Raw genomic sequence first — 23500 nt, forward strand, 5'->3', positions numbered from 1 at the left:
AGGCATTTCATTAACATTCCTTTTACTTCTAGTCTTTAGTGGTAAGTGTGCACACACACCTGAGACTGTGTTTATAATATGTCTTTGTCTTTTTTAGTAGGAAAAATGTAGTTTACACCAAACACATGACATCAAAACATAGATATGCATGTATAGTAATATTTAGTTTTCTTTTTTAGTGGCCTATCATTGATTTTTCCTTTTAAAAGCCAAACTATGTACACATAATTTTTCTCATTTTCATATGATATGTTGTCTTTTAAATTCTCTTCTTTAAAAAAAAAAGATTTGGGAAGAGAATTTTACTAAATGTCATTAAAATGTACTAGAATTTAAGTTCAGTATGAAACCTGTCTATTTTATACATCTCAAGGGAAAGTCAATTTTTCAGTGTAAATGTTAAGGTGTATTCTTGAACACATCAGTAGTGCTGACTCAGTAGCCCCCTCTTCAGATTGACTGTGTCATTGCAATCCCCATTTGCAGAAAAAGTATCAGCAAGCTTGGGAAGATGTCAAGATGACCGGCTATGACCTGAGAGCAGACGCCATTGGGATCCAGCATGCCAAGGCTTCCAGGGACATTGCCAGTGATGTGAGAGCCCCTATTTGCTTGGCCTTAACAAACACTAATTCACAGACAGACAGAGAGATAAAGCTGTACTAATCTTTAACATAATTCCCCAGGAATTATATTTAAGTAGAATGAAGGGCATTGTTACTAATGTCTTGCTTTAAAATTCCAAATTCAAGAACAACTTTGACGACTGACTTCTCTGCTTATTTCCACACTTCATATATTTAAGCACAGATTTGGATTTTCTTTTCAATATCTTATCAGTATCAGTTAATGTTTAAACTCTTGTGGGCACAAAGAATTCTATTGTTTCTTGAAGTGCAGCATGCCTAGGTGGTTCCTGGGATAATTTTATGTAGTACATGGACTAGTATTTTTAAAACAGTTACATTTGTTTTAATGTGTGCTAGAAAAACACTGATTTTGCCCACTTAGATAGGATTATAAATTTTAAAATAAAAATTGTAAATAAGTTTAAACTTTAAGATACATTTATGTAAACAAGAAATCGAGTTGACAAAGTAAAATATGAAGTACAAGAGGTATTGTCACAAGGTTTTATGGCAGAACGTGTGCGACTGGCACACAGTGGCCGAAGTCTGGGAAACAGCGGGCAATCCTGTGCTGGAGCACAGCCCAGAAGCACAGCTCTTGCCTTGGAGGTGTTCACAATGTTTTCATGAATACAGACGTAGAAGGCAAACCAAAGTATCAAGTATAAAACTTGTAGTATGAATTTAAAGAAAAACGGGGCCCCCAAAAGGGTAATATGAGGGAGTTATTTGAGCAGGCTGTCCAGAAAAAGTTAGTTTGGAGACACAACTCTTCTTTCTTCTGTTCACATCCACCAGTATCTATACAAAACTGCTTACGAGAAACAGAAAGGTCATTACATTGGGTGTCGCAATGCCAAGGAAGACCCTAAACTGGTCTGGGCGGCCAATGTGTTGAAGATGCAGAATGACAGGCTGTACAAAAAGGCATACAATGACCACAAGGCCAAGATCACCATCCCGGGGGACATGGTGTCCATCAATGCTGCCAAAGAAGGCCAGGCGTTAGCAAGCGATGTGGACTATCGCCAGTACCTACACCAGTGGTCTTGCTTTCCTGACCAGAACGATGTGATCCAAGCCAGGAAAGCGTATGACCTGCAGAGTGATGTAAGTTGCTGCTGTGGTGCCTGGGGGCGTGGGGGTGGTGACTGTTCCCCAGGAAGACAGCCTCCCACAGCCTTGCTCGGTCACTCCTTCCAATGTTCAGGAATGCTTTCCCTGCCTGAGCACTCCCCTGGGATATTTTACTAAGTTTGTTAATCACAAGCCTTACTTCTGGGCTTATTCCGAAAGTTTTCATCTTCATTGTTGGTGGTACTACCAGAGTTTTTCTATAGATTTTGTTAACGTATTCATTGTCTGACATCATGTTTCTTCAGTTGAAGAATGACAGGGGCTGTCTTCCTTGAAATTAATTTAAAAGATTAGCAGCGTGCTCTAAGCTCACTCACTTCCCTTTGTATTCTTCACAACATTATGTTTCATTAGTTTGCCCAAAGTATTTTTAGATGTACTTATATTTTCTAACCATTCGATCTTTTGAAAATGATGAATTCTATCAGGATATTTGTTTCTTGTATAGAATGAATTCCTTCTTTTAATTATCTGAGCTTCCCTTAAGCTTCAGGAGATATTTTAATATAATAGATGAATTTGTTATAGAAGAGTAAACCCATCATTTGAAATAATTGCCATTTGGTGAATTTAGTCCAGTTTCTAGATAAATACAGTCTCTTCATTAACCTGAATCACATAAAGAATGCATATCGATCAAGTTCTTAAAGAATGATAAAGGGAAGCTTCAAAACCTATGTAATCCTCTTCAAGAATCCTTCTAGATTTTGGGTATCTGTCATACTTCACACACTAAAACATATAACCTGCTTCACTAAGGTAGAAATTTCGCTGCATTCCCTCTTACTCCTTATTTTAGCTTAATATTTGTATCCTATTAATATTATGTACTATATCTGAAGAACATAATGGTTTTTTCATGAAATTCATAACTGGTGTTTCACATTAAGCAATTTTATCTGGTTAACCACTTACATGTTCCTGAGAAAACATGTGGAGATAGCCAAGAAAATGCAAATCCCAGTTTAAAAGGAAGTGTTGTCCTGAAAAAGAAAACCCAAGTGGGATTGAAATTGTGGAACTAGGGATTGAGTTCTTAATTATCCCTTTAAAAATATTTATTAAACCTGCCATGTACCATGTCTTGTGCTGAACACTAGAGGCACAATGGTGAATAAAGAAGAACAAGACGAAGTTCCTGACTTAAGGAAGTTCCCGTTGATGATACAGGAACAGATGTCAACTAATGAATATCAGCAAAAATGGGATGGCTGAAAAAGAGTGGTCATTGCACTATGAAAAAGTGAGGTGGGGAAAGCTTCTCTGGGGAAATGCTGATTTAGAGAGACGAAAAGAGAACAGGAGTTGGTTGTGAGGAAAACGCAGTGAGGACACTCCTGCAGAATGACCAACATACACAAAGTGGGGTGTATGTAAAGCACAGACTGAAAGGCCAGTGTGGTCAGAACATGTGGGTCAAAGCCCGTGTCAGATGAGGCTGGAAGAATGAGGAGGGACTGATGCTAGACCATCAGCACAGCCTACTTTATGTTAAGATGTTGATCTTTATCCTGAGACCAATGGGAAGTCATAGGTTTGGAGGATGTTGTGACATCAGATTTGAATGATGAATTTTGTAGAGACCATTCTGGCTTTTGTGTGGAGAACTTGTTGGAGAATCTATTATTCTTTTCAAAGTCTGCATTGGCTAATGAGATGATAACCAATATACTCAAAAATCTCCCACACATCCCCCAAGCAGGGCATCCCTTCTGCATCATTCTCTTTCTGGAATTTGTGTATGTGCATGAACACACACACACACACCAGAGAAGACAAGCAGGACAAGTGCTGCTGTGCATATGAAAAATTCTTTCTGTTAGCCCCATGGTCAGCTTAATTTTTGTTTCTGGAAGAGAAAATATAACATGAAAAACTGCTTTCTTACTTTACCACAGATTAAAAAAAAAACAAAAACCTGCCTCTCCTGACTTTGTTTCCTTCCCCAGGCCATCTACAAGGCTGACTTGGAGTGGCTACGTGGCATCGGCTGGATGCCTGAAGGATCTCCGGAAGTATTGAGAGTCAAGAATGCCCAGCATATCTTCCGAGACAGTGTCTATCGGACACCTGTGGTGAAACTCAAGTACACAAGTATTGTTGACACACCTGAAGTTGTCCTTGCTAAATCAAATGCTGAAAATATTAGCATTGTGAGTCACATTTTTGTTCTGTATTAAAATTCATGTTATAAAAGGAATGCTAAATAATTAATCTGGTAATCCATTTGTAAGATAATAATACTGATGATAGCAAAGATTTTAGTGATGTTGACACGGTTGTTTTGTTACTGCTTACTAATTTTAAACAAAAACTCAAAGTACACATGAAAGGTAGTAATACAGATTTCATAACAAATTTGAGTAATTTATGTAAAAGGATTCTGGAAATTTTTAATGTGAAAAGATTTCGGACCAGAAAAATCAAAAGTTGTACGCTGCAACTAGCAAAATTACAAACTGTGATGTAATTTTGTTATTGGTTCTTTCCACAGCCAAAGTACAGAGAAGTTTGGGACAAGGATAAAACTTCAATCCACATAATGCCAGATACTCCAGAAATTAATCTTGCTAGAACCAATGCTCTTAACGTGAGCAATGTAAGTACTGCAACAGACTCCCCTTTTGTTTGGAAAGTCGCCCAATTGGTAGGAAGCTATCACTAGGGAACTCTTCCTAGCCAAGGAAGAGAAGATCGTGTGGGTAAGGAGGCCCTTGCCCAGGAGTGAGGAGAGAGGCAGATCCCTGGTTCTGAATCACTGGGTAAGGCCAGTTACTGTGAGGCGGTCTCAACATGAAAAAAGAGAGAAGGGAACAAGGAGAAAGATGATGAAAGAGGAATGAAGAGACACAAACAAGAAAGGGGAGTGAATGACAGATTCAGATGAACATAAAATAATTAGAATTCATTTCACAACGGTATTTAAATTGATTTTAAAACCCAGATATATAGGGGATTCTTTTTATGAAATTATAAACTACTAAACTTGACTCCAGGAAAAGAATAAAAACATATTATAAGAAGTGAAGAGGGTTATTAAAGACCTCTCCTCACTTCTCTATGATGTCAGGGTCTCCCAGATGATTTTATAGGGCAATTCTTTCCAAATTTCAAGGAATAAATAACTGTAGAGCCTAATGAAAGAAGGAAAGCCTTCACCATTATCAAAACTTGTCCAAGTGCCTCAAATGAAAACTTTAGACCAATAATAATGAGGAAATCTTAAATGAAATATTAATAAATCAAATTTGATAGTATGTGAATATGATATGATACAAATAACTAAGATTCATTTAGGAATGCCAAAAATATTTCATATTCAGAAAACAGATAATGTGCTAGAACAAAAGAGAAAAATTATATGCTCATTTTATTACATTTAAAAAGATATATGACCAAATCAAATATTGATTCTTATTTTTTTAATAAAATCTTAGCATAATAAGAATAAATGAATGTTTTCTTGTCATAACTAAGAATAAATTTCAACTCAAAGACAAGGCTCATCAAGTAAGTAAGTTTCTCATTCAAGTCAGGAATAAACAAAGGATGCCCACTAGTTCAGTTCAGCTCAGTCGTGTCCGACTCTTTGCAACCCCCATGGACTGCAGCACGCCAGGCCTCCCTGTCCATCACCAATTCCTGGAGTTTGCTCAAACTCATGTCCATTGAGTCAGTGATGCCATCCAGCCATCTTATCCTCTGTCATCCCCTTCTTCTCCCACCTTCAATCTTTCCTAGCATCAGGGTCTTTTCTAATGAGTCAGTTCTTCACATCAGGTGGCTAAAGTATTGGAGTTTCAGCTTCAGCATCAGTCCTTCCAATGAATATTAAGGACTGATTTCCTTTAGAGTGGCTGGATCTCCTTGCAGTCCAAGGAACTCTCAAGAATCTCTTCCAACACCACAGTTCAAAAGCATCAATTCTTCGGCTTTCTTTACAGTTCAGTTTTCTTTATATTCCAACTCTCACATCCGTACATGACTACTGGAAAAACCATAGCTTTGACTAGATGGACCTTTGTTGGAAAAGTAATGTCTCTGCTTTTTAATATGCTGTCTAGGTTGGTCATAACTTTTCTTTCAAGGAGCAAGCGTCTTTTTATTTCATGGCTACAGTCATCATCTGCAGTGATTTTGGAGCCCCCCAAAATAGAGTCTGTCACTGTTTCCACTGTTTCCCCATCTATTTGCTGTGAAGTGATGGGACCAGATGCCATGATCTTAGTGTTCTGAATGTTGAATTTTAAGCCAGCTTTTTCACTCTCCTCTTTAACTTTCATCAAGAGGCTCATTACCATTTTTAAACATCTGCTGAAAGTAGCTTAGTGATAAGCTTTTCATTTATGCCAAAATAATTAACAGTAAGGATAAGAGGGCTTCCCTGGTGGCTCAATGGTAAAGAATCCACCTTCCAGTGCAGGAGACATAGGTTAATTTCTGGTCCAGGAAGATCCCACATGCTGCAGAGCAACCAAGCCCACGTGCCACAACGACTGAGCCCAGGAACTGCAGCTACTGAAGCCCATGTGCCCCAGGGTCTGTGCGCCACAACGAGAGAAGGCACTGCCGTGAAAAGCCGATTACTCTGCAACAGAGTAGCCCCTGTTCGCCTCAACTAGAGAAGAGCCCGCACAGCAATGAAAAGCCAGCAATCCATAAAAAAAGAAAAAAAAGAGTAAAGAGAAAAGTATCAGAAAGAAAAAGGCAGAATTATCATCCTTTGCAGAATAAATCATTGTATGCCAGGGGAAAGGGAGAGATCAACTTAAAACTCTGTTAGATAAAATGAAAGAATTCAGTTACATGGGTAGCTTCACAGTTTGAGAAGTTTCAAGAAAGGTAGTACCTTCATGAATCACAGAGATTTTTCTTTGTGTGGAACAGTATGACCTTAGAAGAAGGATACTGTCTTTCTTAACACAGTCCATGATTGCTCGGAACCTTTTATCTTACAAAAAATAATAAATCTTTGTGAGAGGAGTCTTCCAAGTAAAGATTCCTCACCATGTGCCATACTGCACCACCAACTTTATTGTAATGAGCCTCTTAGGAGCTAAGTTTTTCCAAGGGCTGGGAAGAAAGCAAAATTTTGATGCTTCTTTTGGACTAGAATTGGTACAGTATATGGTACAGTATATGGTGCACTCACTCATCCAAGTGAGTGGATAGAGAGACAGCCAGCTCTTCACTGCATAGAATCAGCCTCTTCCTTCCAATCCATAGACATCTTTGGAAAAAGAATTCTGAAAAGTCTCATGTGCTATCTTTTGCATGATGACTTTCTCAGCTGGAAATACCAGAACGCTACCATTAATATCAGGCTTCCTAGGTGGCATTATTGGTTAAGAACCTCTCTGCCAAGACGTAAAGGGATGCAGGTTTGATTCCTGGGTCAGGAAGATCCCCTGGAGGAAGGCATGGCAATCCACTCCAGTGTTCCTGTCTGGAGAATCCCATGGACAGAGGAGCCTGATGGGCTACAGTCCATAGGGTCGCACAGAGTTGAACACAACTGAAGCAACTTAGCACGTATGCACACACCATTAGCATCATGATATAAGCAAGACTAGTATTTGACACCATGCCAAAAGTAAAGTTGTTAAATTTAGGTACTAATGAGAATGGCTTCTGTTTTGGAAGGTATCAAACATCCTATTTGAATACTAAACAAAATATTTACTTTCTTTATACATAGTGTTGCTAGTACTGTAGTCTTGATAAATTCCCTATTTTAAGTAATTTTCAGCATTTAGAAAGCAGTTTTTTCAGAATATTTGTATATAATATTATGGGTAACCAAACAAATTCATGTTAAATTGATTCATTTAAACTTGACACCAATCACATGGGTAAGACAGTGAGTGTTCTTTTGTTTTTAATCATATGAGAAAGTTCAGACTTAAAAAGATTAAAGAATTTGCCCACATTCTCACAGTTAGTAGGTGAAGAAATTAAGTCCTAAGTCCAGTTTTTTTTGTAGCTCAAATAAAAATTATATCTGACCACATAAAAGTGTATCACATAAGAAAAAGTGTAATAATATATGTAATAAAACAAATACAAAAAATTTAAAATAACATAATTACAAATTTCCATTAAATATTCTCTATTATAATACATTTAAATGTGGAAAACACTTTCTTTTGTATGAAAACAAGTCAAGCATTAAAATAGGCCCACTCAAACTTAATACAAAAACTTGAATGAAAATTCATATAAAACTTATCCATACTTACAAGGACAGTCCTATCTAAGCACTCATTTTTCAAAATGCAAAGGCCATGAAACTAATTGAAATTCACATCTCCTTTCTGCCTTGTTCAAGCTCTGAACAATGGTGATAGGTTTGATTTCTGAATTATACATTTAAATTACTACTATTTCTAACATTGTTAATACAGAAGTTATCCACTTAAATGTGAACATATTTTTAGAAAGTTATCTGTAAATCAGCCACTATTTTCATTGACTTCTCTTTACAAACACAACAGCGCTACACTTACAAAATGGCCCATTACCTCCAATCAGTGCTTCAGTAAAAAGATCTAACACTCCCAAACAATATGCATCAACAATTGTATTAGAAGTTCTGAAAAAAAAAAACGTGTAGAGAGGGAAAAACCCTGTTGTTTTTTAAATGTAAACCCTTCTTTTTCAAATGAAAAAACCCTCTTGCTTTTCAGAATGTAAAAAGTTTATAATTCTGAAGGTTACAAAATTGAAATGAAGAATTAAGTAGAATTATGAAGAAATTCAATAATAGCCCATTAATGTCTGAACTTAAACTGATCCCAGTGCTATCAATACAAGAATCACCTAAACTCTTTTACATCAACCATAAACAACTATATTGAAATTATAATTCAAATTTTTTTAAAAAAAAGCCTTGTCAAGTCCAGATCTTTAGATTCCAGACATGATTTTGTTCTCCAGTACGTTGGTCCATAATGATTCTTTGACCTATTCTCTTTTTGTAAACTGGTTCTAGGACTTCAAAACTGTACCCCTTTGTTATTAATTCCACTTGAACCCCTGTAGTCACTGATGAGTTTGAACCGGGAACAATACTTTGTTTTTCCTCCTCTTCAGAAACTTTACCGTGAAGGCTGGGATGAGATGAAGATGAGCTGTGACGTTCGGCTGGACGCCATCCCCATCCAGGCTGCCAAGGCCTCCAGGGAGATCGCCAGTGACGTGAGTGTGGCCTTGCTTACACCTCAGTTTTCCATGCAAACGCCCCAGGTGCATAGCGAGTTCGTGCTGCGATCCATCTGCTGTGTTTTTCTGTCTCCAGTATAAATACAAGCTTGATCACGAGAAGCAGAAGGGACACTACGTGGGCACCCGCACAGCCAGGGATGACAACAAGATCCGCTGGGCCCTCATAGCTGGCAAGATTCAGAATGAAAGAGAATACCGGATGCACTGGGCCAAATGGAAGTCTAAGTTCCAGAGCCCCCCGGATATGCTCTCCATCGAGCACTCTAAAAATTCCCAGACTCTGGTCAGCGACATTGATTACCGCCATTACCTGCACCAATGGACGTGCATGCCTGACCAGAACGACGTGATTCAGGCCAGGAAAGCTTACGATCTGCAAAGCGATGTGAGTGGGCTGCATTTTAGCCTGAACTCTTTCATCATTTTCCCAGGACTCCCAGAAAGTTTATGTCATTAAATCTTGCATCATCACTTCATGTCTTTATACAGCCAAGAATTTGGTTTTGGTTAGAATTTATAGTGTGGTATCAAAATCACCCGTACCATGAAGGATAAGGAAATAAGTAGTAGTTGAATATAGTTCTTAATTGTATCACGTTAAAGACAACTACTCTTCTGAAAGTATTACTTCTACAGAACTTAAGCAGCAACAGAGGTTTAAATTGTAAGTAAAATATTGGCAGTCCATGGACAGGATACAGGCATAGATATGCTGTTTTAGTTGACACAGTGTGTTTAAATTTTGAATTAAGTTTTAAAAGGTTTTAAAATCAGGGAATTTTGTATACAAATCTAGGATTTCCCATTTTGTTGGAAAAAAATTAGAAGATGGAGCTCCAGACATGAACTAGCCATTGGTAGTCATGATCTCGAGCTGAATTAAGGCTAAACCCCTTTAAATAGCAAACATGGCCCCCAGTTTATTATGCAGCTGCCTTGTTAATTTACTTAAGTTACTTGTCTGGTGCTTGAGTATGTCATCCTTAAATTGCATTTCTCCATCAGACCAACAAATAGAATAAATGTGACTGGGCTCACTGACTTCTTCCTGGTCTTATTTTCACAGGCTATTTACAAGGCTGACTTGGAATGGTTACGTGGGATTGGGTGGATGCCAGCTGATTCTGTTTCTGTCAATCATGCCAAGCATATGGGAGACATCTTCAATGAGGTATTCCAAGATCTTATCCTGACATTCAGCACATTTCCTAAGAAACTAAACAAAAATACACCAGCTAACATGCAGTCATTCCCTATCAACAATTACAGTTTCAATTGCTGTCCTTTCCAAAATAATCTTGTACTGTCCCTGTCACATTGTGGGACCACACCCATAAGAATACCCTTAAGACCACTCAGTGATGCTTGGAATTGTATAAATGGAAATTTTCTTCTGTCCTCGATGGCAATACATGTGAGAGAAATTTGAAAATTGAAAAACACATATATACACACTGAGTACACGTAATGATATATTACATGATTTTGGGAGCTAAGCAAACCTGCTACCTTAAAATCTGTGAAGGTATAAGATGTCAACCCATTTGTTTAAAAATAAAATGCTAAGAAGAAAGCCATGTTGCCAAAAAGATGCCATTGAAATACGACATTCTACACTTCTAGTACGGACATACGCTTAAATGCAGCATATCTTGCTCAGGACCAGAGACAATGATTTTCTAAAAGAGATTTTCTTTCCCATAGAAAAAATATCGCACAAAAATAGAAACTCTCAACTTTACTCCTGTGGATGACAGAGTTGATTACGTGACAGCAAAACATAGTGGTGAAATCCTGAACGATGTAAGTACATGACTGTTGTTCTAAAATGGCTCAGTTAAATTTTTAAATAAAGATGATCTGTTAAAAATTTTTTTAAATGATAAAATTTCTGGGTTTGGAAGATGTCATTTCCAAAGCTTTTCTGCTTCCTTATACACTCATTGTACAATCACTGTCTGAGATACATGTTGTAAATAATGAGACGACTGATGCTAGCAGTTGCTTGGACAACATTATGTGTCCTTAATATCAAGGAGCTTACCAAGTTGCTTCTCATTTCTAGATTAAGTACCGAAAAGATTGGAATGACACAAAATCCAAGTACACTCTCACAGAAACCCCTCAGCTGCACGCTGCCCAGGAGGCAGCCCGGATACTGGACCAGGTAAGGATTTTGCCTGGACGCCTGACACTCTCTGTGAGGATGGAGGACTCTAACATGTCTGTAGGAGACTGAGCCCTCGATTCCGACTCCTTGGTTTAACCCTTTGTCATGTCTCTGTCTTTTAGTATCTCTACAAGGAAAGCTGGGAGAAACAGAAAGCCACCGGTTACATTTTGCCCCCAGATGCTGTGCCATTTGTTCATGCCCATCATTCTGGTGATGTTCAGAGTGAGGTAAGTTATTCTGATTGGAGTGCACATTGCAAAGGCTGGCCATTGCCCTTACAGGGACCCAGTTACCCTAAGACATAGCATCATGGAGAGCTCCTTGCCGGCTGGCAGGCCTGGCCGGCCTTGGGGATGGCCAAAGTACCTGCTCCCTTCTTGTCCTTTTCCTGTGGGCTCTTGGCATTCTTCATATTTTTTTCTCTGCTTCTTCACAAACTATTGTTTGAGGTCTTTATTTGTTTCTTCTATTCTCTGCTTCCCTAAAATCTCTAAGCCTTCAAATAAGATATTGCCAGAATTAGAAAATAAGTGTATATTTTTCTATTTTAAATTGGAATTTCTTTCATCTCTATTTCAATTTTTTTCATATTTATTCTTGTGAGAGTAACAGAAATCTCTGGGGGCCTAAGGTTGCCTGATGTTTCAAGCCCCCTATGCCTTGTGTGTGTGTCTAAATTGATGGAATCTCTGTTCCTCTTCCTACCAGCTGAAATACAAAGCTGAACACGTCAAGCAGAAAGGTCATTATGTGGGTGTCCCGACGATGAGAGATGATCCTAAACTGGTTTGGTTCGAGCACGCAGGACAGATTCAGAATGACAGACTTTACAAAGAGAGCTATCATAAAACAAAGGCCAAAATCCATATACCTCCTGATATGGTGTCGGTGTTGGCAGCCAAGGAGGGACAGGCCCTTGCCAGTGACATTGATTACCGCACTTACCTGCACCAATGGATATGTCACCCTGACCAAAATGATGTTATTCAGGCAAGGAAGGCCTATGACCTACAGAGTGATGTAAGTGATTTTTGTCTCTTAATTATCCAGAGGCATATGGTCTACTCAGAATCATAAGCACTAACTTGGAGCCTCCAGTCTTTGAAACTCATAACCATAAATACATAGTTTGCTCTCAGAAGGGAACTGAGGCTGGATATGAAGTAGAAAAAGGTTGGGAGCAGTAATGGACGGCTTTGCTTACTGACTGTGCGTTTCTGAATAACATTCAGAGTCAAGTTTTAAAAAATTGTTTCTGTACCATCTCTATCATCAACAGTTCTTCACATGTGCATGGAAAATTATCAACTGACTTAAAATAATCATTGGTTTGGACGGGAGTTGACATTGATTTGGGATTTCAATAATATTACATGATAGTGTAGTCAAGACCTGGAAATGCCTCCTTCTTGCTTTGCCAAGCATCTCCTTCCTCAAGGCTTTCACGAAGGAATTGCTTGCAAGGAATCAAAGCAAAAGGGACAAAATGTACTGATGAGCTGCAGAAGGGCCAGAAGCCCTTATACAGAAGTTGGCAAAGTTGGGATAGAGAATATATCTCAGGTCACCTCCCCCTGAAGCCTGAATCAAGATCTCTACCTGCCACCAGTAGTCTGTGGAAAACAGAGACAATGCATCAGTGTGATGCTCAGGAGCGCCAAGAAGCTAAGCCTACCTGGGTCTTCTCATTATTACCAAAACAGGATGTCAGATTCTGCCTGCAGCGTAGGTACTAAACTTGAACATCCCATCTCACTGGTGGCTGCAGCAGGATAACCTTTGTGGAACTTTAATCAGATTAGCAACTCCTCTTTATGTGGTGTGCGGTGGCCTGAGAGAATCCAGAAAGTGAGGGCGAGGATAAAGATAGACAGGGAGGGGTGGCCCCTAACCCTACAAGACACGAACATTTACTTGTGTGACTTCCTTTGTTTAGTCTGAATACCCCACAGATTTCTATAAAACTATATATATCAAGTCCATCTAAAACTATAACTTCATTGGCAAAACCTTGTCTTATGCTCACAGGTGAAAACGGTTCCCTACCCTTAACTCCCACAGCATCTAAGTGGTCTTGCTCTCGCAGCACCTCCCACTGCGAGATAACTTCTCTCTACACTTCAGAGACTTTAAACTCATCTCTCAAATCACCTTGCATAGTTCCTCATTCATATTAACAGCCATGAGAAATATTGCTCAGGTGTACAGATGAAATCACGTTTGAATCGATGAGGCATAGCCACTACAGAGAAAGCCTTAAAAACCTTCTGAGATAGTTGTTTCTAATCTGCCTGATATCATGTGCCCGAGTTACATACACCCGCATTGTGTCTCCCTTTCTGCTCTCAGAATATCTACAAAGCTGACTTGGAGTGGCTCCGAGGCATTGGTTGGATGCCCCTGGATTCTGTGGACCATGTGAGGGTTACCAGGAACCAGGAAATGGTGAATCAGGTATGCAGAGCCTTTTTTTCCTATATAAAGCCTGGCCTCTTTACCTACCGTGTGGGGATAGGTACCCTGTAGGGGACCACCTATCTCAATTGTCTCTATTCCTTTGCAGATAAAATATAAGAAGGATGCTCTTGCCAACTATCCTAACTTTACAAGTGTGGTGGATCCTCCAGAGATTGTTCTCGCCAAAATTAATGCAGTCAATCAAAGCGATGTAAGTATTCTTTGTGTATAATAAGGTATATAAACTGAGAGCTTAACTGTCTGTCATTGAACAGACTTTCTTTAACTCCAGATAATGGTTTGTAAGAAAATGGGGAGTAAATTATAAGAAAATCTTCAGGGGAGAATGTCTTGAAAGTCACTAGTAGGAAATGTACTGTGCCCCTTTTAGATAATATCTAAATTATTATCCCAAACATTCCATTGTGTTAATTATAATATAAATTATATAGTGAAATTTAACCCATTGATTAATCTCTAAATGTAACTATTTTTTGCTAGGTAGATCTTGTGAAACTTTATATATTTAGAATAATCAAAGGTTCTCTTTTGTTTTCTCTCCTCAGGTAAAATATAAAGAAACATTTAATAAATTAATAAAGGGCAAGTATATCTTTTCTCCAGATACACCATATATCACCCACTCCAAAGACATGGAAAAACTCTATAGTACTGTAAGTTCTATTTTAAGTGATGTACAACTCAGTTCTGAATCTTAAGCTTTTGTTAGTATGCATGCTCTTGGCTGACTTTATGAACAGCTGAACTTATAAGGAGATCTATTATTTTGTTGTATTTATTCTTATTTCATAGTGTATTATTTAGAGCAAGTAGTGTTTATTCAGCTAGTATTGTTTGCGGAGAAGGCAGTGGCACCCCACTCCAGTACTCTTGCCTGGAAAATCCCATGGATGGAGGAGCCTGGTAGGCTGCAGTCCATGGGGTCGCTAAGAGTCAGGCACGACTGAGTGACTTCACTTTGACTTTTCACTTTCATGCATTGGAGAAGGAAATGGCAACCCACTCCAGTGTTCTTGCCTGGAGAATCCCAGGGATGGGGAAGCCTGATGGGCTGCCGTCTATGGAGTCGCACAGAGTCGAACACGACTGAAGTGACTTAGCAGCAGCAGCAGTATTGTTTGAAGCCCTGTGATGTGCCAGGCACTGAGGGAGACACTGAGGAGCTAAAGATCAATAAGATAAGACTTTCAGGAGCATCTGCAAGTGAGGGAGATGATGTACAAATAAGAAGGTGGATGAACCCAGAGCCTATTATACAGGGTGAAGTAAGTCAGAGAAAAACAAATATTGTACATTAATGCATAATACGGAATCCTGAAAGATGATACTGATGAACCTACTTGCAGGGCAGCCATGGAGACACAGACATAGAGAACAGGCCTGTGGACGCAGCAGGGGAAGGAGAGGGTGGGACGAACTGAAGGAGAAGCGTGCAAACATAGGCATTACCACATGCAAAACAGCGAGCCAGTGGGAATTTGCTGTGTGACTGAGTTCACTCACCCCAGTGCTCCGTGACAACCTAGAGGGGTTGGTTGGAAAGGGAGATGGGAGGGGACATAGGCATACCTATGGCTGATGTTGATGTATGGCAGAGAGCAACACAGTATTGTAAAGCAGTTATCCTCCAATTAAAAATAAATAAATTTTTTAAAAGACAATAATATAACAAGTGCTATATCACTTCTGGGCACATGTAGAACCAAGCAGCTACCATCAGAAAGAAGAGAGGAAAGGGTGATCCCTTTTTAGTAATCATGTCCAGATATCTCCAGCCAGCAAGTGGAGGACTTACTCTCCAAATTTTAATTCAGCTTATCTAAAGGGTGTGTGTGTGTATGCTGAATGGGAAGCAATCTTTGGTGATTCTCTCCCTGTGTGCAAATTTGTTTTCACTTTTATTAGAAATAAAGTTAAACTCTATTATAAAATGTATTGGGGTCAGTAGGTTTACTTTGCAACTAGTCCAAAGACTCTATCCTGTTCTTAAGTAGGCACACTATTGGCTATAAATGAAGATTTAGGCCTTGCCTTTAAACATAAATACTTTACGTTGGTTTTACTATATTCTTTCAAGTGACATCTAGAAGAGGCTGAATGCAAAGTTTTGTTGATATGCATTTCTTTGTCCTAGATACTGTATAAAAGGGCTTGGGAGGGAACCAAGGCCTATGGCTACACCCTGGATGAACGCTATATCCCCATCGTGGGAGCCAAGCACGCTGACTTTGTGAACAGTGAGGTCAGTAGGCCTTTTTCCTTTCGTAAGTTTGAGAGTCTTTCTAGCCACAAAGGGCTGGTTGGAAAGTCCTAGTGATTCTCAATGCTGTACCTCCTTCACAGCTGAAATACAAAGAGACGTATGAGAAACTGAAGGGTCACTACCTGGCTGGAAAAGAAATCAGTGAGTTCCCCAACGTGGTTCACTGTCTGGACTTCCAAAAAATGAGGAGCTTGGTAAGCAAAGTTCACTTTAACAAGAGGATTAGCATGCTTCAGTGTACTACTCTTCTGCCTATTTGTAATCTGCCCTTTGTTTCAAACTCAGCTGGGGGTGGGATAGTGAGGAGTGAACCAGTCTTGAGACTTTCCCCCGTCCCTGCCACGTAGCCTTGCACCCCTTTGGCAGCTATCAGTTTTCACCCTTTCCCTGCTATTCCTCCAAACACAATGAGGGCTCTGTATTTGGAAAAAGGAGAAAACAAGGTTGGTTCCTCTTTACTTTGTGTTATAGTAAAGAGACGGGAAATTTTTGAAGAAGTAGAATATATTAAAGTATCATTTTTTTTTAACCTTGGTCCAGTCTAAAGGTATTGATCTATATTGAAAATAAGACTCTAGAAAAGATTGATCAGAATAGTTTAATAGCTTTCTTATTGTTGTCTTTAAATATGTATCATTCTTTAGTTGAACTACAGAAGGCATTATGAGGACACCAAAGCAAATGTCCATATCCCCCAAGATATGATGAATCACGTGTTGGCTAAAAGGTGCCAGTACATCCTCAGTGACCTGGAGTACCGACACTACTTCCACCAGTGGACATCTCTTCCAGAAGAGCCCAATGTTGTCCGGGTCCGGCATGCGCAGGAGATCTTGAGTGATGTATGTGGTTCTTTCTGCCGCTTGATTAAGTTAGAGCCTTCACCCAGCCCTGCCCGGGCGCCCATGCTCTTGTTGTCTCTGTATTCCTAAACCCTGCTGCTTTTCAATACAAAGTGGCAGGAGTAACCTTTTTTGGTGTAAAGAGCCCCTCAGAACAATGAGATACCTGTGTTAATTATTTAATCTCTTCAACACTAGACTAAAACTGAGCTGTTACTCTCCTCCTAAACTTCTTTAGACTAGGGCATTGGGCTTCCCTAGTAGCTCAGCTGGTAAAGAATCCTCCTGCAATGTAGGAAACCCCTATTTGATTCTTGGGTTGGGAATTTCCCCTGGAGAAAAGATAGGCTACCCGCTCCAGTAGTCTTGGGCTTAGCTTTTGCTTGCCTCCTAAACTTCTTTAGACTAGGGCATTTAAAGACTTCCAGCTGTTGAAAAACCCACCCTATGGCACCTTATACCCACCCTGAGTATACTAAGCACAGCCAAAGGCTGACAGGAGAAAATCAAATGCTTGATTGGAAGTTCAGTTAGTACCGGTCACCTTTCACTGTTCCTTCTTTCTTGCAGAATGTGTATAAAGATGACTTGAATTGGCTGAAAGGCATTGGGTGTTATGTTTGGGATACACCCCAGATCCTCCATGCGAAGAAATCGTATGACCTCCAGAGTCAGGTGAGCCATATTCCTAGAAGGACTAGCTCACTGTGGATTGATGGACTCCATGATGCTCCCAGTGAGGTAATAGCGAGACTGTCCCTGTGCCCGGGCAGAGAAAGCGGCTCTGTGACAGTACACAGTCTAAGGGAACCAAGGACCCCCTGCCCAATAAAACCTCTTCTGGTGGCCGGCTCTTGTGCTGGCCTTCCTCAGTTTGAGTCTCCCCCGTGGTTTAAGGCTATAGACGTTTATAGCAGACTGTTATCTGGGAGCTATTTCATAGTGAACTACTCTCAAGCATGTATACCTTAATTGATCAGGTTAACTGGTAGGGAGTAGAAACCAAATGCATACGTTGACCATAAGTATTTAACTTTTGAAGTAAGAAGTAGTTATTTGGAAAACTCCACAGCAAAAATTCATCTCGGGGAGGGCAGCTATCGGATGGGTGTTGAAATTGAGGGGCTGTTGTCAGGGACAGAGTATAAGCAAGGAAAAGACAACATGATGAAGAAGGGACCTGGCAAAGACCCAGACTCCACTTTTGGTCAGGAGAAACTGTTAGTTTCGACAGCTGTGCAAAGTCTGCAGGACTGTCCAACCTATCCTTTTTGTTAAGATTAAAGCAGAAACCCAGAAATGTACATCTAAGTTGGCACAAATGGCAGACCTGCATTTTACCATTTTCAGTAACTTTTCTTTTTCTTCACAGATACTATACACAGCAGCAGGTAAAGAAAATCTAAAGAATTATAACCTGGTCACAGACACACCACTTTACGTGACTGCTCTTCAAAGTGGCATTAATGCCAGTGAGGTGCGTCTTCCGTGCACAACTTTCCCAGGACAAGCTGTTATTGTCTTACATGTTGTCAAATAATAGAAAAGAATAACCTGTCTTCTTTGTCTGTAGGTGAAATATAAAGAGAATTATCATCAGATCAAAGACAAATACACGACAGTTCTAGAAACAGTGGATTATGACAGAACCAGGAATCTGAAGGATCTGTTTAGCAGTGTGAGTTGAGTTTTCTTTTCTCTGTATTTGAGTTACCCTTTCCACCTTTAAAGACAATAAGAGATTAAGGAACAAGCAACCTTACCCCCAAAGGTCTTTCTAATCTTTTTCCTGAAACTTTAAGTTCCTACTTTATCTTATAAATTCTAACAGGTACAAGTAAATAAGCCCCAATGTGAGTATTGTTCTATGTCATGCAGTTCGATACAGATTCACTAACTCATTCCCTAGTGCAAACAGGTACTGTTGGAGCTGCTATTTGTTGACCCTGAACTTGTTTTTCCCTAGCTTTTCCTTTGGCCAGTGACTTATAGATCAACAGAGGCACTCTTTTTTTCCCTCCTGTGAATTGGTTAATTCATCAAACATTTTTTAAACTTCATTTTGAAATAATTTTAGATTTATAGAAAAATTGCAAAAGTAGTAAAGAGAATTCCCATATACTTTTCTCCATAGAACAATTACCGAAACAAAATAAATTAACATTGTAATGATGTTATAGACTTTATCCAGACTTCAACAGTATTTCCACTAAAGTGCTTTTCTGTCCCAGAGGCCAGTCCAGGATCCCATGCTGCATTTGGTTGTCATGAACCCTTAGTCTCTTTGTATCTGAGAATTTCTTAATTCTTCCTTGTCTTTTTCTGATCTTGACCCTTTTGAAGAATTCTGGCCAGTTATTGTATAGAATGTTTTGAAGCTTGAGTTGATCTTAAGTTTGCTCATGATTAGGTTTAAGGTATTCCTTTTTTTGGCAAGAATAGCACAGATGTGATGTGCCCTTCTCAGCACATTATAGCCAGTGGTACATGGTATCAGTACCTGGGAATGACCTTGATCACTTATTTTAAGTTGCTATCTGCTGAGATTGTCCACTGTAGACTTTCTTTTTTGCCTTTGTTATTAATAAATATCTTGGAGGAGATTCTTTGGGACTATGCAGTTATCCTGTTTCTCCTCACACTTTCTCTCATATATTTTAGCATCCATTGATGGATCTTACCTGCAAGAATTGTTACAGTTCCCTACCAGTTGTTTTCTCTTTCCCTTATCCCTTCTACATTTATCAATTGGAATTCTTCCTTCTCCACTGTCAGTTTCTCTGTTAATTTGTATCAGTATAGGTTCATGGATATTTATTTTATTCTGTGGGATAGATGCTCCAACGGTTTCAACTTTGCTGTTGGGAACTATTGTCTAATACAGTTCAGCACGGCAGGGTTCATTCACCTTTTCCTTGTTTGTAACTTACTTTTCCAACTTGTAACTTTCTATTTCCTTTCCAATGAAAACATTGACTTTCATTATCTTTGATATATCTACTTATTTGTGCCACCCTTGTATGCATATAAAATACTTTCAGAATTTTGAACACACACCCCTGTGAGAAACAAATTTATTAACTAGAGGAAGGTGTTTTGTGTACAGTTACTTTTGCCTATAGCCTTAGAGTATACAGTCAAGATACCCATTTTATAACCTAAGTCAGTTGTTTTCTTCACCACTTCCTTCACGGTAGCTTTGTTATACATTTGTAATACAGTTAGATTTATTTGCTACAGTTTGTATTCCATTTTAGTTCCCTTCCCCATCCTTATTATTGGCTGTTTTAATTTGCATACAGTAAATTTTACTTTGTGGTACATAGTACTATACTTTTGACAAATACATAAAATTGTATATTCACCATTATAGTCAAGATACAGAAAAATTCTATATCACCTCCAAATTGACCCTTCCTGCCCCACTTCTCTCCCCTGGCATGCACAGAGCTTTTTTCCTGTCCCTATTGTTTTAGTTTTTCCAGAATGTCACTTAAATGTGATTACATGGTGTGCAGCCATTAGGTCTGGTTTCTTTCTCTTAGCAAAATACATTTATGTGTTAGCACATAGCTGCCTAAATCAGTGCTTTATCCTTTTTATAGCAAAACAAAATTCTAAACCATAGTTTGTTTGTTTTTCCAGTCACAGCTAAAGGCACATCTGAGTTGCATCCAGTTTTTGACAGTTATCAGTAAAGATGCTGTATACAAATGCGTATAGGTTTTGTGTATTCATGGGCTTCCTTTGTGGCTCAGCTGGTAAAGAATCCACCTCCAATGAGGGAGACCTGGGTTCGATCCCTGGCTTGGGAAGATACTCTGGAGAAGGGAAAGGCTACCCACTCCGGTATTCTGGCCTAGAGAATTCCATGGACTGTATAGTCCATAGCATCGCAAAGAGTCGGACACAACTGAGCGACTTTCACTTTCACTTTGTGTGTTCATAGCTTTTTATTTCTCCTGAGTAAATAAATACCTAGAAATGGAAACATTTTATCTCCTACTATATATCTGTTTAATATTAGTGGTTTTCATCCTCTAGGAATCCTAGACCTACGGAGGAATGAATATGTCATCAAAATCTCTGATAACTGTCAAACTGTGATAAGTGCTATGGGAGAGAACAAAATAATGGACTCTGAAATTATGAACAAGACAGTAAAACAGTTATTTACTTAGGAGCACTTGGCTCCCACAGAGTGAGATTCAGGGTTGTTAGGGAATGTCTGAGAAGGACAGAAACAGGGAAAATTTGCCTCTGGAAGCTATCCAGATTGCATTATTCTGTGTTCACAAGATTTTTAACCCCTACAGAACCTGTACAAGGAGGCCTGGGATAAAGTGAAAGCCACCAGCTACATCCTGCCTCCTAATACCGTGTCTCTGACACATGCCAAGAACCAGAAGCACATGGCCAGCTATGTAAGTCAATTACCCTTCCCACCATTCCTTGCCCTTCCCTGCTCTCCTCTCCCAGAATGTTTCTGGTTGGTTCTTGTGCTGCCCAGAAGGACCCTCAGCACTTTCAAAGGGGCACACCAGCAAAAAATTCCAGGTGCTCGGTGACCACAAAGTCTGTGCATTTATTCTTCCTCTCGAGGGCTGTAAAGTCCAGAGACAGTCACACATGTATGAAGGACACCAGTGTGACCTTTTAGGCCTCCTGTGTGCAAATGACATGGGTGGATATGGATATTTTAGCCAGAAATGGAAGAGGGGACATAATACACCATATAAAATACACTCTTTTTTTAAATAGAATTATGTGACCTTTGGTAGAAAATAAACCAGTGAATGTGATGACCAGTTATTTCATCAGCCCCAAATATATAATTTAAGAGTAAATCATTAACTTTATATCTATGAAATATAAAAATTTAAAAATCTTTTGAAACTGTTTATTAAAAACAAAACTTTTTATATAGACATAATTTTCAAAAAATCCTAAATCACATGAGTTGTTTGAATATAGTATAAGATCTTAGCACTTTTAACCCTTTATGCCTAATATGTTCTTAAGTAAAACCTTTTATTGTAAAACTCCCTATAAATTTCATTGCAGTTCTAATAAGCCTAGTTTTCTTTCAGAAACTTTGCCTCTATTAGAGACTTTTACCTCTTAATTTTGAACATTTTATGTAACACTTTAGACCCATATTCTCAGATCTTTTTTCCCCACACTGAGAAATCTATTTTGTTCTGCAGATCAGCACATACACACACACCTGAAGTTTTTGAGAGTTCCTTCTGACATAAGTATTTTACAGAAGGGTACTTATTGCTACACTAAAGACAGTGCATCCTGATCTTTCAATTCTATTCTCTGAATCTTCACATAAATGCTAGAGACCCAGGAAGTTGGTTTCACTACCATCTAATGGGCCTGGAAATGCATAGTTTAGAAAAAGACTTTGTTAGACAACATATGGAATAAATTTTTACCCAGAGGAAAAAATTAAATCTTTATGATTTTTCCCAGAACCAACTTAATTTGGAAGATTGCAAACAGACTAGCCCAAAGAATCAAGTTTTTCGTTTGAGAATTTTTTTGTAGATAGTTTTCAGAAAGCTCAGCAAAGGCTTTTTCCTTTAGTTGTGAAAAAAACTTACAGATGCAAGATTCTCCAGGCAAATTGTTCTTGAAATGATATCAAACATAGAGAAATTAATTTTTTAAAGAAGGATTTAAACTTCAGTTTTTTTTTAATGCCTTTGAATACTATTTTCTTTATAACTGAAGAATAGCTTAGATATAAGGAGCACGTGAACTAATGTTCTGGAAAATTCTGATGGGAATTTCCTTGATTTCCATCAGTGAAGAGCTTTCCCGAAATTCTGCATAAATATGCCTATCTTTCCTTTTTTCCTCTTAACTGAGATGTGGGCCTCTGAGTTGTAAGAGGATTGTCATTTTATCATATGCCAGAAGAGAGGATCCCAGTCTCTGTAAAGGCCTTTCCTCCTAGTTCATAAAATAAAGAAACATTCATTAATAGGCAATATGGCTTAAGAACTAGACATCGGTTTTCCCATAGAATTTAGTTGAACTGTATTTTTGGAAAACCTCATAGAAACTGAAATTCAAGGATTGAGTCTCTTAAGCACGAGATTTGTCAGTTATTAAAAACAAATTCCTGAGCACATTTTTCATCTTTTACTATGGTTAAGAAAGACAAAGCCAATATCACAAAAGAGATCATTTTTTAAATTACATCATCTTTAAAATCAGTTGTAGTAACAGCAGAAAACTTCTATCGGTATGAGAGTTTTAAAAATGATATGTAGAGGATGTTTATACATAGCCTGATCTAATCTTCAGGTAATCCTGTGGCAGGTACCATGCTTCCTCTACCTCTGCGCACAGACAGGGAAACAAGCTCAGAAAAGTGCCGACCCCAAGGTGGCCCATCTTCAGAGCTGGGTTCTTATTAATTAAGTCTCATGTTCTTTTAACAATATAGATCCATCGCTCTTCAAAACTCTTTTACTTCCTTTGTATTTTCTCTCTATAGGTCAAATACCGCGAAGAATATGATAAGTTCAAAGCTCTTTACACTTTACCCAGAAGTGTTGAAGATGATCCAAACACAGCGCGGTGCCTCCGAGTTGGCAAGTTTAACATCGACGTAAGTGATCCTGAAGGCTGGTTTCAAAAGCCAAGTAATGGAACCACCGACTATAAGTCAGAACATCATTCTCTTTAGCGATGCACATGGCACTGACTGTGCACATGTGAAGAAGCTGAGAGTTAT

The 23500-nt window shown here is 38.8% G+C and overlaps 1 protein-coding gene across 50 annotated transcripts in view; it reads left to right on the forward strand.

Annotated features, from left to right (window-relative positions):
* NEB (nebulin) overlaps nt 1-23500 on the forward strand; it is a 203584-nt gene that overhangs the window by 116995 nt on the left and 63089 nt on the right. For all 50 annotated transcript variants that reach the window (XM_069577531.1, XM_069577536.1, XM_069577533.1 and 47 more), the window contains exons 88-109: nt 487-594; nt 1428-1739; nt 3716-3919; nt 4261-4365; nt 8859-8963; nt 9064-9375; nt 10057-10161; nt 10695-10793; nt 11056-11157; nt 11283-11390; nt 11872-12183; nt 13513-13617; nt 13727-13831; nt 14187-14294; nt 15776-15883; nt 15985-16098; nt 16549-16746; nt 17317-17421; nt 18119-18223; nt 18320-18424; nt 21063-21170; nt 23261-23374. In XM_069577531.1, the coding sequence (XP_069433632.1) occupies nt 487-594; nt 1428-1739; nt 3716-3919; nt 4261-4365; nt 8859-8963; nt 9064-9375; nt 10057-10161; nt 10695-10793; nt 11056-11157; nt 11283-11390; nt 11872-12183; nt 13513-13617; nt 13727-13831; nt 14187-14294; nt 15776-15883; nt 15985-16098; nt 16549-16746; nt 17317-17421; nt 18119-18223; nt 18320-18424; nt 21063-21170; nt 23261-23374 (3147 nt within the window). The remainder of the gene's footprint in view (nt 1-486; nt 595-1427; nt 1740-3715; nt 3920-4260; nt 4366-8858; nt 8964-9063; nt 9376-10056; nt 10162-10694; nt 10794-11055; nt 11158-11282; nt 11391-11871; nt 12184-13512; nt 13618-13726; nt 13832-14186; nt 14295-15775; nt 15884-15984; nt 16099-16548; nt 16747-17316; nt 17422-18118; nt 18224-18319; nt 18425-21062; nt 21171-23260; nt 23375-23500) is intronic.

The sequence above is a fragment of the Ovis canadensis genome, chromosome 2 (assembly GCF_042477335.2).
Source record: "Ovis canadensis isolate MfBH-ARS-UI-01 breed Bighorn chromosome 2, ARS-UI_OviCan_v2, whole genome shotgun sequence".
Lineage (NCBI taxonomy): Eukaryota > Metazoa > Chordata > Mammalia > Artiodactyla > Bovidae > Ovis > Ovis canadensis.